The sequence below is a fragment of the Meles meles genome, chromosome 10 (assembly GCF_922984935.1).
Source record: "Meles meles chromosome 10, mMelMel3.1 paternal haplotype, whole genome shotgun sequence".
NCBI lineage: Eukaryota > Metazoa > Chordata > Mammalia > Carnivora > Mustelidae > Meles > Meles meles.
Window position 1 is genome coordinate 42,251,673 of NC_060075.1, and position 16,591 is coordinate 42,268,263.

General features: G+C 48.3%; 1 protein-coding gene across 3 annotated transcripts in view; it reads right to left on the reverse strand.

Moving 5' to 3' along the window:
- Positions 1–16,591, reverse strand: part of EEPD1 (endonuclease/exonuclease/phosphatase family domain containing 1) — a 109,910-nt gene that overhangs the window by 10,821 nt on the left and 82,498 nt on the right. For all 3 annotated transcript variants that reach the window (XM_046020588.1, XM_046020589.1, XM_046020587.1), the window contains exon 4: positions 2,150–2,260. In XM_046020588.1, coding sequence (XP_045876544.1) covers positions 2,150–2,260 — 111 coding nt within the window. The remainder of the gene's footprint in view (positions 1–2,149; positions 2,261–16,591) is intronic.

Consider the following 16,591-nt stretch of genomic DNA (forward strand, 5'->3'; position numbering starts at 1 on the left):
CGGTCCACCCTTCACACCTGCTCACCTGTGTGCCCAGCAGCACCGGGTGTTTCTGGGAGCCTCTCCCGATCCCCTGGACCCAGGCAGCCCCTGGGTTCGGGAAGAACTTCCCAGTTCGGGAAGAACTGGCCCACCCCTTCCAGGGCAGCCAGAGATCCCGTTAGAACCAGAGTGACAGCTGGGTGCAGGCTGACCCCACCATGTGGCCACCGGAGGACTTCGGGGCAAATCGTTTTGGTCTTACAGAGCTCCGTTTTCTCATCTACAGAGACGCCCCCTGGCTGTAGGGCGAGGACTAGAGACCAGAACAGAGGCGCCTGATGCCATTTTAGGCATCGGGAAACGGTGTTTGCTGCGGCCACATGCCCACGGTTATCCAGAGTAGAGATGGAATGTGTGCGACTCGCAGACACAATTTGTTCAACAGCACTTAAAAACATTTTCGCTTATCTGTCCATATTTAAAAGTCAGGAAACCTCACATTAAAATCTAGATATTTGCATCTTTTGAGAGACTGGGAGATTTGTCCCCACGAGGGGCCCTCCAGCCTCCATGGCAGCAAGGCCCTGATGAACCAGACACTTCCCGAGACAGGTGCATGGACTTCTACCTGGCACGGCCCGGCCAGCCTGCCGCCTCCTGTGGGCCCCACCAAGCCTGGCCTGTGTTCAGTTAATGGGGCATTTCAGTACATCCTACAGCCACCCAGTGACTGGCTGAAGGAAGGGAAAACTGCTCCCATTTTAGAGATGAAGGAATTGAGGCTGAGAAGTTGCAGTGGCTTGAACGTGGGTCTCCCTCCAATTGCACACCACCCTCCAACAGCCTTGCCGCCCCGACCTGGGGTAGGGTTTCCCACCTTGTGCCTCCAGCCCGCTGTGAGCTCCGAAGGGAGGGGCCCCATCAGCTCAGCAGGGATTCTCCCCTGGGACTTGGAAGGACTACAAACAGGCAGGCCTGGGTCCCTGGGTCTGTGTTTCTCACTGATGTGTATCTGGCCTGTGGAACAGTACCTGGCACGTGGAACATTTCTAACGATTTCTCGGTGGATAAATAGAGGGACTAGGAGAGCTTTGTGACCCTACATATGTATAACGTGCTATTTTTTTCTTAAAAAAAGGCAAGGTGGAATTATTATTTCTATATGGACTAAGAAGGGACAGCCCTGGGCTACCAGAGGTAAAGACTAGATACCTCCCAGTTTGGCTTCGTTTCCAGCCTATGGGGAAACAGACACTGGCTGCCAGTTATAGGAACCATTTAGAGTCCAAAACATAAAACCCAGAGAAATCAGATTTATATCACATTTTTAAGCAGTAGCTTTAAAAAGAGCTTATTATCCATAAATAGAGCTTAATGGCCATAAAATACTTTTAATCCAGTATGTATAATTTAAAAGTCCCATGTCTCAGTATCACTCACATAAATACAATTCCTGTGTGTTTATAAACATGTGAGGTATACTAGAGAGAAAAAAAAATACAACATGCGCATTTATAGAAAAACTATGTATTGATAGTTTCTGACTCATGATGAACTATTAGAAGTCTATTTTAAGATCAAAACCCCACTAATATCAGACATTCCACGTGAGTGAAAACTGGCCGTGAATCTACCTGTACGAGTGACAGGTACCCCTTCCACAATTTACCCACAGCCACAGGGGAAATGCCAGCGAAAGAACATTCAAAATGAGAATCTGCTCAAAATGTCCACAGAACATTTCCATGCGCACAATTTCTACCACTGAAAGCAAATGCTTCGTGTATGAATTGAGCAAATCTGAAGTTTTCACTCAATGAACAATGGGCTCTCCACAAACTTGGCAGAGGATGGAACTGTGGAGACGGGATTAAGAGGACAAAGGACAGAAATACCCCATTTGCAGCCTTGGCTCCAGACAGGATTTCTCCTCTCCTCCCAACACCCTAAACTCCCATTTCCGTCTGGGCAGTGGTCCATTCCTGATCTAAACGTGAAACAGGAACCAGGGCGTTTTGAAATGAATGGCAAAGAGCTAAGAAATGTGCAGAAACACAGAATTGCATCAAGGATGCTGGCAAAGGAAATTTGCAAATGCCTGTGATTTGGGAAAAAGGAGGTTTCGGTAAGATGCAGACAAAATCCAGGTTTTGCAGAGGGAGGGTACCTTCTGGAGCTGAGTGGAGGGCATCTCAGCAACAACGGCCTTCCAGCATCCCCGGGGCCCCTTCCACTTGCGGATGTTGGGCAGGACAGGCTGGTTTAACTCCGCACAGAACTGCAAAGACAGAGCAACAAGTCAGTGTGTGTTCCTGCCCAAAGCTCCTAGAGCTGGTGGCAACCGGAGGGGCCAGGAAGTGGCTGACCCAGACTCATCGGCCTTATTCAGAGATTTTCAGACTTTCTCTATGTTCTTAGGGTTTGTGAAGACCCAGAGGACTCAAAATCCTCACAAATTAAAAAAGCGAACTATAAAATGTACAATTATCACCTGGCGGGCTCTCAATTCGTAGAAATCAATTTTTTCTGCAGCATTCTCGTACAAATTACACAAAACAAGCGGTCAGAATCTTTTTTATCCTTGTTAAACCAGTGGCTTCAAGGTCCTGGACGGGGGGGTGGGGGGGGGCATGTGAGAGGGGGTCCAGATTGGTATCAAATGGGGAGGGAGGAAGGAAGAGGAATTCAGTGTCTTTTCTCCTCGGAGGCTAGCTTAGAGGTGGAAAAACGGACCCCCAGCTTCAACCCAAACTACCGTACTGTTCACTTTGACTCTGTTTGGAGAAGGAAGCCTACTACCATGGATACTGCACCCCACGTGTGTTCACAGGGTCTACTTCTTTTTGCTTATGCGTGTTCCACCAAAACGGTGGACCCGTGAAACCACTGGGTCACCAAGGCCGAAGAAAACTGCCCAGGCCAAGTCAACGTGGAGTAAAGAAACAATGGGAGTTAAGAAGCTATTTCAAAATATGTGGATCAATTCCTCCAACTCTCGCCTCAAATGCAACCCAGACTCGGGAGGATTGTTCTTTTGAGGGATCCCCACAATGTGTCAGTTTTTGAGGTGCTCCAACATCTAGCTCTGCCCCTTCCTGGTGACACTGTCTGTCCAGTTGCTTCTTGCACCTCCGAGCAATGCCAGCCCCCCCTTTCTTTCTCCGCCCAGCCCTCCCCACTCTCTCCTCTAGGAGCTGCCCTTAACTAGTCTTACTTAACTTCTCAGCTTTAGCTTAAACCTGTCCCCCACATCTGGGCCTGCAGCTCGGATTTCTCTCCTGAGGTTTGGTCGGTAGTTTAACACCACTTTTCACGTTCCCACCTGAAGGTCTCCATGAAGCACAAACCCAGCAGGTCACAAAGAGGCAAGCCAACCCCCCTCTCCTGGCCGCATTCCCATCTCCGGTTCTGTCATTCCCATCCTTGCAGCTACTCAGACTCTTCCCTCCCCTCCTGGGTCCCCTGGCTCATGGGGCCTGGCCCACCTACTGTCACACATATCTTAAGCTCCCTCCCTTTGTTCTCTAGTCCCACGGCTGTGGCCCATTTCAGCCATATTCTCTCACCTGGGTCAGCAGCATAGCTGTGAAGTGCTCCTGCCTCCCTCCATCTGTCACTGGGCAAGTTGTGATGGCCATGCTCACCCGTTACCCCTCTGGTTCTTCAAGTGTGGCCTGGGGCCCACGAACTTCAGCTTACCTGGGAACTTGTTAGAAATCCTCTGGCCCCATCTTAGACCTACAGGATCAGAACGTCGAGCAGGCCCAGCGACCTGTTTTTAACAAGCCCTCCAGGTGATTCTGATGCCCGCCAAGGCGGGAGAACCACTGCAGCTGCCCCAACCTCAGAGGCATCCGCCCCCACCCCGTACTCAGCGCAGAGGAGCGGGTGAACAGCTGTCAGCCCTCAGTCCCGCAGAAACCGCTCCACCGCACAGCACTGCATGCCTGGCCCTTCCTGGGAGGGCGCTCACCTGGCTTATGCCTCAAGAGGGAACACGGGGCACCCCTTCCCGGGCAAGAGAGGATGCATGACAGCAGGTCTACTCCAGACACACGCTGTTCTCGGGGTTCTGTGCCGACAGGTAGGCAATTAAGTGTCTGCCTTTTCCTGACCACAGATAACATAAGAGCAGGGACTGTTCCCAGGCCCCCTTTGTCAAGCCCACCTGGTACAGAGCATGACGCCCAGGGACCCTCTCTGAGCATCTGCTGGTGAACCAGGGCACCCCAGGGAGGCCGGCACGCCTCAAATCCGGGTGTGACAAACCCTTCTCCTTGCAGCTCCTTGTCTAAATAATTGCCTCAGTTGGAACCTGACTCTGAGTTTGCCTGAGAGGTATTTTCTTTGGGATTTGGTCGTGGGGCCTTTTATCGGGGCTGAGTGGTTGTGGCCGGCACTGTTCTTAATGGGGCCTTCATCGCAGATGGGTCCCCTTGGCCAGATGGTCCTGGCTGGAAGCCATCCTTGGATGGGAAATGAAGCCCTATGGAAAATGCAGCCGGAATGTATCGACGATGACTTCAGGGATCCAGCAAGGAAATGCACTCCTTAAAGGGTCTGATTTCCTGCTGGGGAATCATTTGCTTGCTGAGTGATCACCAGAGCCGAATCCAAGAATCATTAAAAAGGAGAACAGCTCCTACTGCCGGGCTGGTGCTTCGCTCCTCCTGACTCGGGGAGTCCCGCACCTGGCTGCTCCCTGATCTCCCAGGAAGCACCTGGTGGGAGAGGCTCTATTTTTCAAAAGCCCCATCAGAAGATTAGCCAACCAGCCAGATTAGAGAGCCCCAGTCCTTGGGGGACCCCATCACGCTGGAAAGAGCTACATGTAGACGCTACACATCTCACGTTTCCCAACCCTCACAGGACCTTCGACACCTGAAGACGCGCGGAGCTCCTGTTCACACTGCAAACGCCGGCCCGCCAGCTCTGCGTCAACATTTCGCCCTCCTGGCAACGCCCCTCTGATCGGAAGGGTTAGAATGTGAAGATGTGGCACGGGCTGGCACCGTGCTCCGTGCTTCCCACTCTCCGAGATGATGGCCTCTGGGGCCTTGAGTCTGCTAATCAAAGTGGGATCCTCAGGTTCGGCTGGGAACTCATTAAACAGGCAAATTCTCAGGCCCCAACCGACTGAATTAGAAACTCTGGGCTGGGGCCAGGTGATCTGCATTTTATTTTAACAGACCCTGCAGGGGGCTCTGACACAATTTAAAGCTGCTGTTCTTGGAAAGACATTCTCCTTTGTTTTCTACCTAAAAGACTTTCTTTAGCAGTTAAACTCCTAAGAGGTTTAAGGAACCGTAATTCCTGAACCTGAAGGGCCACCTCTACTTCGTACATCTGAAGCCTTGATCTTGAGAACCTCTCTCAGCCCACACTGTCAAGATGACCCCCCTCTCTGCCCCCTTCTTCAGCAGTTCTTATGTTATCGGACACACTTCATAGTTGAAAGAACCTGGAAAAATTGTTGACGTCTAGAAGCCTTCTCTGCCCATCTGCCTGATGAGCGCCAGGTGAGCCGGAGGACTGTCCTCTAAAAGAGTTGCCAATTTGTTAAATTTGTCAATGGCACTCCTGATTTGCAGCAAAGCTGAAGAGCACCTTAGAGATTCTTGCTACTCAGATGAGAAAAAGATTAAAAAATAAAAGATTCTTTCGACCTGGAGCGTGGTCCAAGGACGGGCAGCATTGACCTCAGCTGGGAGTCTGTTAGAAATGCCAAGTCTCAGGCTCACCTCAGGCCTCCTGCACCGAGATAGCCCTCTTCACGGGATCCCAGAGTGATTTACAAACTGGGCAAATGTGAGAAGCCTTCTCAGAGACTTCTTGTTTTTTGTACTTCAGCCCTATTAGCCCCCACCACCGGCCCCCCTGAGGCAGACAGCCTACCGGTGACCCCAAGTGAAGGGCAGCACAGAAACGCTAAACCGAAATGTGAGTTTATATTCGAGATTACACAGTGGGTAAGTGTGAGGGGACCGTCCGAACTGAGGTCTGTCTTCTGGTGTCCTACCTCCCGGCTGGACAGGTGAAATAGTGGGGGCCAGGACAGGTGCCCAGTGGAGGCCGGTCGCCTTACTGAAGCCTTACATCCTTTCTCCTAAAAATATCCCAGGAAAACAAAAGCATCCTCTGAGAGCCCTCTATCTGAACTCTGCCTGAAACTGTTTTATGTAGAACAGTTGGTTCTCAAATTTTCTGCTTCGCCCACAGAGCAGAAGGCAGAGATAATATGCTCCTAAGTAAAAGAGGCTCACCAGGCCAGAAAGGGTAGAAATGGGGAGATGTGTATGATGGGGCAGAAGTCTCCCAGGTAACTGACCTGGGAGGTGAAATCTCTGTCAAATAAATAAATAAAATCTTTTAAAAAATGTTTTATTGTTGGGGTGCCTGGGTGGCTCAGTGACTTAAGCCTCTGCCTTCCCTCGGGTCATGATCCTAGGGTCCTGGGATTGACCCTCACATCGAGCTCCCTGCTCAGCTCAGCAGGAAGCCTGCTTCTCCCTCTCCCATTCCCCCTGCTTGTCTTCCCTCTCTCCCTGTCTCTGTCAAATAAATAAATAAAATCTTTTAAAAAAAAGTTTCAGAAGCTCAGACAAGGCTGGACAATTGCCGATTTTGAACTCAGCCTTCATATTTTTCATACCTGTGGTCTAGAAAGATGGTTTTGACTCTTCAAAACAAACATAGCATGTTGGCTGTCCCCACACACTGTGAAAGCCTCTGACTGTGGCTCTTGTCAGATGATCCTGGGAGATAACATGAAGGGAGCCCACCTGCGGCAAGGTGCAGGAAGGCAACCAGTAGATACCCGCCCAAAGAATGAATGAATCAAAGGGCTATCTCCTGAAGATTCTGAGGAAGGCTTCTCTCTCCCGGGATAAGTCACAAGAATGACCATGGGCTGGACTTGTTTTCTAGCTGCAGACCAGATGGGGTGATATCACCCTTCTGTAGCCCCCGCCCCATAACTAGCAGGTCCAGACGGCAGTGCACTTGATCATCAACTGCACACCCACCCTGTCCTCCGGCTCGCAACCGGGGGCCTCAAAGTCAGACAGGTAACTCCAATCTACAAGACGCCCGAGGCACTGGCATTTAGGCATGTCAAGTCCTAAAAGAAAAAAGTCCTTCCGCCCTGTTTTAGATGTGCCGCGGCTTGGGTCTGCCGTGGATCAGCTCACTCCGCTCATCTCCACAGTGACAGAAGGGTTCCAAGCCTCGAGACCAACTGTGTTTTGTTTGTGGACCTCTGGACTTTTTTTTTCTTTCCTTCTATTCCCTCCCCATCCTCACTTATCTGGTCCTGAGTGAGAAACATAAATACTTTATTTATTTATTCATTTATTTTTTTTTAAAGATTTTATTTATTTATTTGACAGAGAGAGAGAGATCACAACTAGGCAGAGAGGCAGGCAGAGAGAGAGGAGGAAGCAGGCTCCCCGTGGAGCAGAGAGCCCGACGCGGGGCTCGATCCCAGGACCCTGAGATCATGACCTGAGCCAAAGGCAGCGGCTTAATTTACCACCCCAACATAAATACTTTAAAGGCATTCCAATGTCACTCGGTGGCCTGTCCAGCCACCGCCACGCTCAGGGATCCCTCCATCGTCCCTGTCTGGTTATGTCGGAAGGAAACGCGGGGTTCTGTGAGCTAGGCATAAAGATGTGTTGTAGTTGTGACCACCCAGTTAGCCCAAGATGAAATATCAGGAGTGCTGGCAGGCATTTCAAAGGTCAGCTCTAAATGGCTACCCTGATCCTGCTTCCCGGGATGACGGGGAAAGGGTGTTTTCACTCAGAACCCTCTGGGTCAAATTTCCAGATAAACTTGCTTTGCCTTGAGTTCCTTGTTTTGTTTGCTTTTCAGAGTGTGGAGGTCACTTCTCCTTGACATGATTTTCCCATTTTCCCTGCACTCAGCAGCGGGCCATTGAAAATGCAGCATACGATGGATAAAACAGTACAGGTAAGCTCTCCTTTAAAGAGATAAATTGCCACCATCAAATAAAAATGTCCCTGTTTTAGACCGTCTGAGGTCAAGAGACTGAACTTTCATCTGAATACTACAGAAACTGGAGCAAATGACAGAGACAACATTTTTGTAATGTTAATAGTAAACAAGGGCTTATTATTTGCAAGGATCTTCAAGGGTGGAAATGTTAGGGACAATAATAGAAGCCAGTACATCTACCGGTGTTGGTGAAGGATCACATTTAAAGTGAAACCAAGGATTGGTCAGTCTACTCTAAGTGAAAACACCAATGCAAAAGCAAATTACATACGAGTGTCAACGAAATAGTAACTCTGTTTGGCCTTCTAAGTATAACAAGTCTATTACAAAGTTTTCCTGGGATACTTAGACCTTAACATGTTGATGTTTTAAAGGCCTAGGGGGCAGCAGTGTCCTCAGTTCCACTGCTTGGTTGAACTAGGAGCTAAGTGCCTTCATGGTTCGTCGAGATCTGACCGGCCCCTGGCATGCCTCTCTGCAGAGCAGGGCTCAAACACAGCGTGCTCAAACACAACATGGACATAAAGCAAAAGTGAAAAGTCTTTAAACCCTCTTTCTGCTTCAATCTGCCCAGAAGAAATAAAGTTTGCTCATTGGCTTATCCACAGAGCCAGGACCTTACAGAAGAAAGAAGCCCTGTCTTAGGTCAGTGCAAACACAGGTACATATCCGGGTGCAATGTGGGACAGAGAGCTATGTTATGGGGGGGGGGGGGGGGGCGGCTCCAGGGCATGGAGCCCCTCTCTAAATACAGCTCCAGAACTGCCTATCACATCTTTTCCTAGAGGGCCACGAGTCTGCGGAGGGAGAGAAGCAGGTCATTCTCTCTGTTCCTGGGGGCTCACTGAGCAACTACAGTTTTCCATTATTGAAAGAAAGAACTGGGCTTGTTTCCTCCTGGCTTTGCAAGTTTCCTCAGGGCCACCTTCTTCCTGGGCTGGAAGAAGAAGAGGAGCTCTGGGACCCTGGGTCTTGGTCTCCCCATCTATAAAGTACAGGGATGAGAGGAGATGACCCCACCCAAAGACATTTCGGGCTCCCAAACGGTATGATTCTAGAACTCTAGGAGGAAGGTGAGAGAAGAGGGAAAGGTGGAGGGGGACGGGTGAGGGCAGTGTAAAGATGGGAGAGGGAATACAAGATCCTCACAAAGACTAGAACTTTCTCCCTCTTTCTCTGGGATAATCCCTGCATGAACTCTGCGAAGAAGCTGCCTGCACTGATAGGACATTGGGTGAACTTTCCACAGGCTTTCCCCCCGAACAGGAAGAGTGGATTCCCCTCTTCCCAAAATGGCATCGGCTTCCCTTCACATCCCCTAAGCCCCACTCAAAGACCTCTCACTAAACAGCCCCGAATAAGAGCATAGTTTTAATAGGTAGTAATTCTAATAGGTCAGGTTTGGCTACATCCAACAACAGTAGGAGACACAGGGGGCCAGTAATCTACAAGCAGGTCAGCTTCTGAATCCTGTATAAAAAACAGAGCCAGAGGGAAGGAATGGGGAGGGCGGAGAACCAACATTTATTAAGTGCCAATTATTTGGCAGGTACTTTTCACAGATTATCACATTTAATCCTAATGATAACCCAGGGAGGCAGGTAATAATACTCTCATGTGACCCACGAGGAAAGCGGCCCTTGGAAAAGAAACACGGCAAGGTCACTCGCTGCCAGCAAGCGGGCCCGGAGGGGCAAGAACCCAGGTGTGGGCAGCTCGAAGGCCAAAACGCACGGACGAGGAAAAGCTGAGAAAACCCAAACCTGTGCACGGAGCCATGGGAATGTGAGTGAGTGAATGAGTGAGTGAGTGAGTGTGTGTCCCCCGCACCCCAGGCCCTGGCTTCTCTGGGACTAGACCATGCGCAGCCCCCACAGTGCTACTGGGGCTCATTGTCACTGCCCCGGGGGCCCAGGGGCATGTCCATGTTGTGTGTGAGCATGCTGTGTGAGAGCTCCGCGTGTCAGACCACAGCCTTCCTCCTGGTGGGCACCAGGGCCTGGCACGACTAGCCTGTTCTGTAACTTAACCCCAGCACTCAGGGCTTCGTAAGGCAGCCCCTGCTCTAAAGCTCGGACCCCATCCTCCATCACCCGTGGAGGACGGCCATGGCCTTACAGCCCCCCTTCGTTGGGCTCATCAGCTCCAAGAACAGGCGCTCTCTGTGGGGACCCGAGCGGAATTCTGGGTGACTGTTCATCCTTGTTTAAACGTTCTTATCATGCCGAGGAGGAGAAAGAGCAAACAAAGAGAGTTTCCTCAGCCTCCACAACCAGCTAATCATTAGCTGCTTTTACAGAGTCAGGCGAAGGGATGCCCACAGGCACTCCTGTCAACAGAATGGCTGCGGGTTCTGGTAGCCTCTCCTCTGTGCTCCCAAAAGTTACTTATCACATGTTTCCTGAACAAGATGGTTAAAAATATGCAGAAGTGGGGTGGGGGGGACGCCTTTCAAGGGCAGTTGAGACATTTTTCTGCAGGGGTAATGGTAAGATGGAAAGCAGGGTGGGGGGGGGGGGGATTCCTGGAGGTGGAAGCTAGGTTGGGAAGGGAGGGACCCGCACTCGCACTCCCCACTGTCCTCATCAGCGCTCACTGCCGCCCTCCAGGGCTGCTGCCAAAGGTTTTTTTTTTCCTTCTTCTCCAAAGGTCTTTGGATGTGAAGACTGTGATAGTTTTGTGGTGGGGTTTTTTCTCTTCTCTAAATCGAGGCTTATGTCAGGGTATAAAGGAACACAAGCTCATTACAGGAGAACTTGTAAAGCAGAGAACCATAGAAGGCCACCATGCGACGGCGAGCACCGCTAACCTTTTGTGGATTTCCTTGCAGGCTGTTTCCTATGGATTTCGTCAATACGTCCGTCTATTCCTACAGACACATGCGGCTCTGTGTTCTGTTCTTCCCACTTACTGTGGGAAGCTATATACTGTGCCATGCTATTAGAAACCTTTCTAAATCCACTCCATGGGACGCCTCGCATGCTATTATACATGTGATGTGGCATGCCATCCTACGTGCTGGAGGTTTCTTTGGTTGGAAGAAATTTCTGCTTTTCTGAGGCTCATTTTGTTTCACTACAAACATCCTAAAACCGCCTAACAAGGTAGCCGTAAGACCAGTTCTACCCTCACCTGCTCAAAGTGATTTCAGCCACAGGTTTAAATAAAAATCCTCAGTAAGTTAGTGTTTGCAATGATAACATCTTCAGCTCTTAAAATAAATCAGGAGGTTTTTGCTTGTTTAAATATACATACCGGTGAGAAAGAGACGGGAGCACAGGGCCTAGAGTGTGAATGACCACAGACATTAAGCTTAATCCCCAGGAATGTACAGTCAGAGAGGAAGGGACACTTTCTTTTTTTTTTAACTCCCTGATATAAGAGATAGGAATCTTCTAAAATAGTTCAGTTTCTTTCACCTACAGATAAATAAATTTCACCTTTATTTTTTCCCTCTAGCTTTTTTTTTTTTCCTTAAGATTTTATTTGACAGAGAGAGAGATCACAAGTAGGCAGAGAGGCAGGGTGAAGCAGGCTCCCCACCGAGCAGAGAGCCCGATGCGGGACTCAATCCCAAGACCCTGAGATCATGACCCCAGCTGAAGGCAGAGGCTTTAACCCACTGAGCCACCCAGGTGCCCCTAGCTTTGTTTTTTAATAAAATGTCTTTTTAGAGAATTTGTCCTGCTGTCCATCTATCTGTGAGGACCCTCAGGTGTCCTGCCAGGCCACAATGCAATGGAATGTCTACCCCACTCTGGTGCCTTAAAGCCGTAATGTTAAGTGCGGTCATGTTTAAGGATGAGACAGAGTTAATTGGGCAAAGAGGAGAGGAGAGCAACCTGGGCAGTGGAACAGCATATGCAAAGGGCCTGAGGTGGGACAGACATGGAGGATTTGTAGGACAGAAAGGTCACTGTGGCTACAGCACAGATGGTGAGCTGCAGAATGGAGAAATGAGCTTAAAGGAATGTCTGAGACCTGGCTTGCAGAACCCTGCCCAACCTGCAAGGACTCTGTTCCTTAAGAGCAATCCTAAAATTGATGAAGGGCATGAATAACAGATCTGCATTTTTAAAAGGCCTTTGAGCTGCAGTGTGGAATGCAGGCTGGAGAAGGGCCAGATCAGTTAGGTAGCACAGTAAGATATGAGGGTGATTGACTAAAGGGAGAGCAGTGGGCAAGTCTGGGAGATAATCATGAAACAAGCATAACCTGGCTCCCAAGAAATGAGAACAGATACTCAAACCAGTACTAGGATGGGAATGTTCACAGCAGCACCCTTCACAACAGTCCAAAGATAAAAAGGATCCACATGCCCATCAAGCAATGAATGATATACCAACTGTGCTATATCCATAGAATGCAATGGTAGTGACCCCCAACAAGGAATGACATATTAATCCCTGTCTGCCATGGATGAACCTCAAAAATATTATACTGAGTGAAAAGGCCAGACACAAAGGTCCTCATGTTGTATGATTCCATTTATATGCAATGTCCAGAATAGGCAAATCTACAGAGACAGAAAGGAGACTGGCAGTTGCCAGGGGAAGGGAGAGGGAGGAGTGACTCATTATGGGGTACTGGGTTTCTTTTTTGATGATCAAAATATCTTGGAACAAGACAGAGTTGATGGTTGCCTGACACAGTGGACACGCTAAATGCCACCAGATGACATGCTTCCTAGTGAGTTCTGCACTGGTTAATTTTACGGGATGTGAATTTTACATAGATAATAACGACAGTGCCTTGGACAATGGATTGGATGTTGAAGGTAAAGCAGAGGAACCACTCTGTTCAACCACAAACACCAGGCGCGAACCAGGGCGAGGGCCGTCCCAGAGCCCTTTGCCTGGCAGGGAACAGGGCTCAGTGCCAGCCCCAGGGAGGCCACCCTGCAATGGGGGTGACTCCAGGGTTCTCGGCCCATTACGGATCCCCTAGAAGAGGAGCATAGCACCCAGTAATTCATGGAATAGAGGCTCTCCGAAGCTCAAAAAAGACAGTTTTAGGGCAAATAAAATAAATACTTTGTCCCAAATTAGGCATTAAACATGTGAGTAATGATTGAAACTAATTATTCCAAGTAGAAGCAGGTCTGAAAATAGCAATGCGTTTTGGAGGATTTTTGGCTATTTTAGGAGAGCGTAGGAAAGCTTACGGGCAGAGTGAAGCACCCCACGTTGGAGCAGAGACACTGGGACGGCCACACCATGGTTTGCTCTGAAGATGCCATTCACAGATCCTAATATTTTCACGTCACCTGAGAAACATGCCAGTGATGAGGCTGTGACAGCATAGAGTTTCATTCGGCCCTTCCTGATGACATGCTGAACCGAAATTTCGATAGCAAATGTGATCCGTACATGTTACGACATTTTACTTAGAAGCAAAAGGCATCTGCCCCAAGCTTGTAAGGTAACAATCACATTTCCTAAGACAAGCCATGCTGGTGTAGCCAACGAAGGCTCTTCCTTTCTAGAATCTCCTTCCCTTTTTGGTATTTTCAGGCGAACAGGCTCAAAGATTAGGTAAGATAGGTATAGATCAGGAAAAGAGTGTCTCTAGACCCCCCCCCCCAACCATCCTATAGTACAATTTACTAATAAGAGTATTTTTACTTATGAGGTTTCAGATATGGCAAGAGAAAGGGTAGGGACAGGGAAAGGGAAGATGGGAGTAGAGAAAAAGCCAAGACAAGAGAGGAGGAGACCATTATTTAGGTACTTAAATCCAAAGAAAATAATCCAAAAAGAAGCAGAACAAAGTCACGGTTTACATGAGCTCCTCCTCCCTACCCTCCTATGAGAACACCCACATCTTTTTAGCCCCAGAGATAGATTTTTTTCTCAGTCCCTAAACACTGACGACTCATTCACTCCTAGACCCCGTCTTGGCTGCAAAGCTCCCAGACCTTCCCCGTGTGTTCCTGTGAAGAAGCCAGAGTTATTTAGGAACCATCACTTTAAACAAAATTAGTTCTGCGGACCCTCAGGGAAATTGCTCTGGTAGCCATTTTTCTTATAAAACGCCAGCCTTCAGCTATTCGAAACAGCGTTGATGCAGGCTGCCGTCCTCAGCAGTGATAATCATAAAAATAAAGACTTCGAAGCTGTGGCTGAAAGTATTACTGATTCACGACTTACTTTATTTTGATTTGCATTATGCCAAATCCTACACTTTCAAGCCTTCATATTTCCTGAATTATTTCAGGGCAAACCCCATATATTTGATTGTTCTTTTCTGCGTGGGCGGCAAGGGATGGAGAGACGGGCGATTTGTCACACCCCAGGCCATTTCTGGCAGCAAGAACTCTAGGCTGCGTTTCGTGAAATAGCATCCTCATTTTGGAGAATGTCCTGAGGCTCATCACTTCTCAGTTTTCTGTGCTAATGGGAGAAAAGGAAAGCCAAGTCCCCAAACCATCTTTTAGTCAACCTCCCCTCCCGTTACACTTTAGGCCAGAGGCACTTAAAAGAGCCTAGCTGCCTGAGGTTAGCTTGATAGGTTCTCCAGCTCTTGTCAAACTCCTGGGAGTGGGTGGAGTAAAAGCAAACAGGGCGGAGAGAAGTGGTACACATTTCCAGTGGCCCACCAGGCAAGGGCCAAGCCACGGATGCCAGAAGAGTGTCCTGCAGGGCACCAAAAGACGTCCACATTAACAAGCTGTAACCAAAGCAGCTCACCGTAAGCTGAACACTACGGCTGACTCTTCGCACAGGTGGCTTGATGAGACCCACACCGTGGCTCAGTGGAACAATGGAGAGTGTGGCCTGAAGGGGTTAAGATCACCCAGAGGGCAAGGGGCTAAGCCAGGACCCAAATCCCCATCTATGTGACCCCACTATGCCCTTCACCTTCCTGCTGACGCAAGAACGAAGAGAGGCGTCGTATGACCCCTCCTGTGTCTTAGAAGGGTTATCTGGTAACACTATAAATGAAGGACGGAAACAAAATTCAACTACGGAGACCAAATAATGCTTTTCTATGCTTTAATTGTTCTCTCTGCTTTCAAGTTTTCTAGAAATCTCACTTTTCTAGCCATTGCATAAGTCCTGATCAAATGGCTTGAACTTTGTGCCGGAAGAAGACGTGCCAGTCTGTGTACACACACATTGCATTTTCTTCATAAACAAAAGCAAATTAATTGCTGTTGCTAAATAAACACCAAAAACAACATAAAAAAAAGTCCCTGCTACATCCTGAAATGAAGCCTAAAAATACTTGTACTTCTTCCTCTCTTATTCACAAATAGAGTCCCATTGACTAAGCGCATATACAAGGATGTCTGGGTAATTTAGAAATAAAATGAACAATCAATATATAGCAACTTCTTCTTCAACTAGAAGTTTCAGCCAGGTGGAGAGACAACGGGAAGACAAGTCTTGCTCGACAGCAAAGATTCACAGTAATACAAAACTACAGTCTCATAATTTTGTAATCAAGGCTGAAAAGGTTTTAATCCATATCCACTGCACCTACCCCCATCTCCGGAGCTGGTGTAAATGCTGGAAATTCAGGCCCAAAACCAGAGCTTGTCACTTTCCCTTCCAAGTTCAGCTCTTTGGCTTATAGATGCTGGGGATCCTGCTTTAGCCCTGGGCATTTCTGATTCCTGTGACTCCCGAGGGCTGGTCACATCAGGAAGGTGCTCTTTATCTCAGTAATGACTCTACAGAGCCACTTAAATAAATCTCTGGACTGGCTACTGGTATAGGAAGTCACGACAGATAACTAGGAGGGCAGGTAGTTTTAGAATAATTCATATATGGGAGCTGCTTTGTTTTCTCTGGCTGTCTTCTTCCAACCTAATTAATTCTGCCTGTGAAAATGGGACCGCATCTCATGGATGAGAGTTAGGTGGGAAGTTTGGGGGTGAGGCAAGGAGTGCTGGGCAGCATAGTCAGAATGTGGAGGAGAAACCAAGTCTAGGATCCAGAAAGGACTGTGTTCATAAGGGATGTCAGTACACTTTTCTGAAATTCTACCAAGATAGATCAAAATCTCCGAAAGCAGGGTGGATGCTTTCCCAGAAGTTCAGAATCTTGTTAATGCCCAAGCTCACCTTTTCAATGCCTCCTGAAGGTTAATAAAACAATATTTTATCAGCTGTAGGAATTACTCATTCTAAATGGGTAGTTAATAATTCGATAGATTTCTCCACTGAATTAATTCTGACAAAGCAAGCCCTAGTGACCAGCTCAATCAGGATAATTTTACCCACTGAGAACACCCAGCATAAATGTTTTTAGCAACTAAGCAAAACAGTTTTACCTACCTGCCCTTCTGGTTTTTTTTTTAATGACAAAGCAACCCACACTTGCTAAGTACAAAGTCATGCTCTCAAGAAATGAATGAATGACTCATTCGTGAAAAGTCTCAGAATTCTCTAAAAAAGTGAATTGAAAGTTCTCTCAGCACGAACTCATTGTTAGCATTTCCTGATAACAGAGGATTTGAGAGTGGACCAAATAGGACAGGAAGTTGCATGTAACTTCAGTCACCATGGTGATATGAGTGTTTGTACAAGGCGGTGGCTACATGCAACAGTTTTGAAGGGAATGTGGTGAGTCGAGCACCTTTTCTC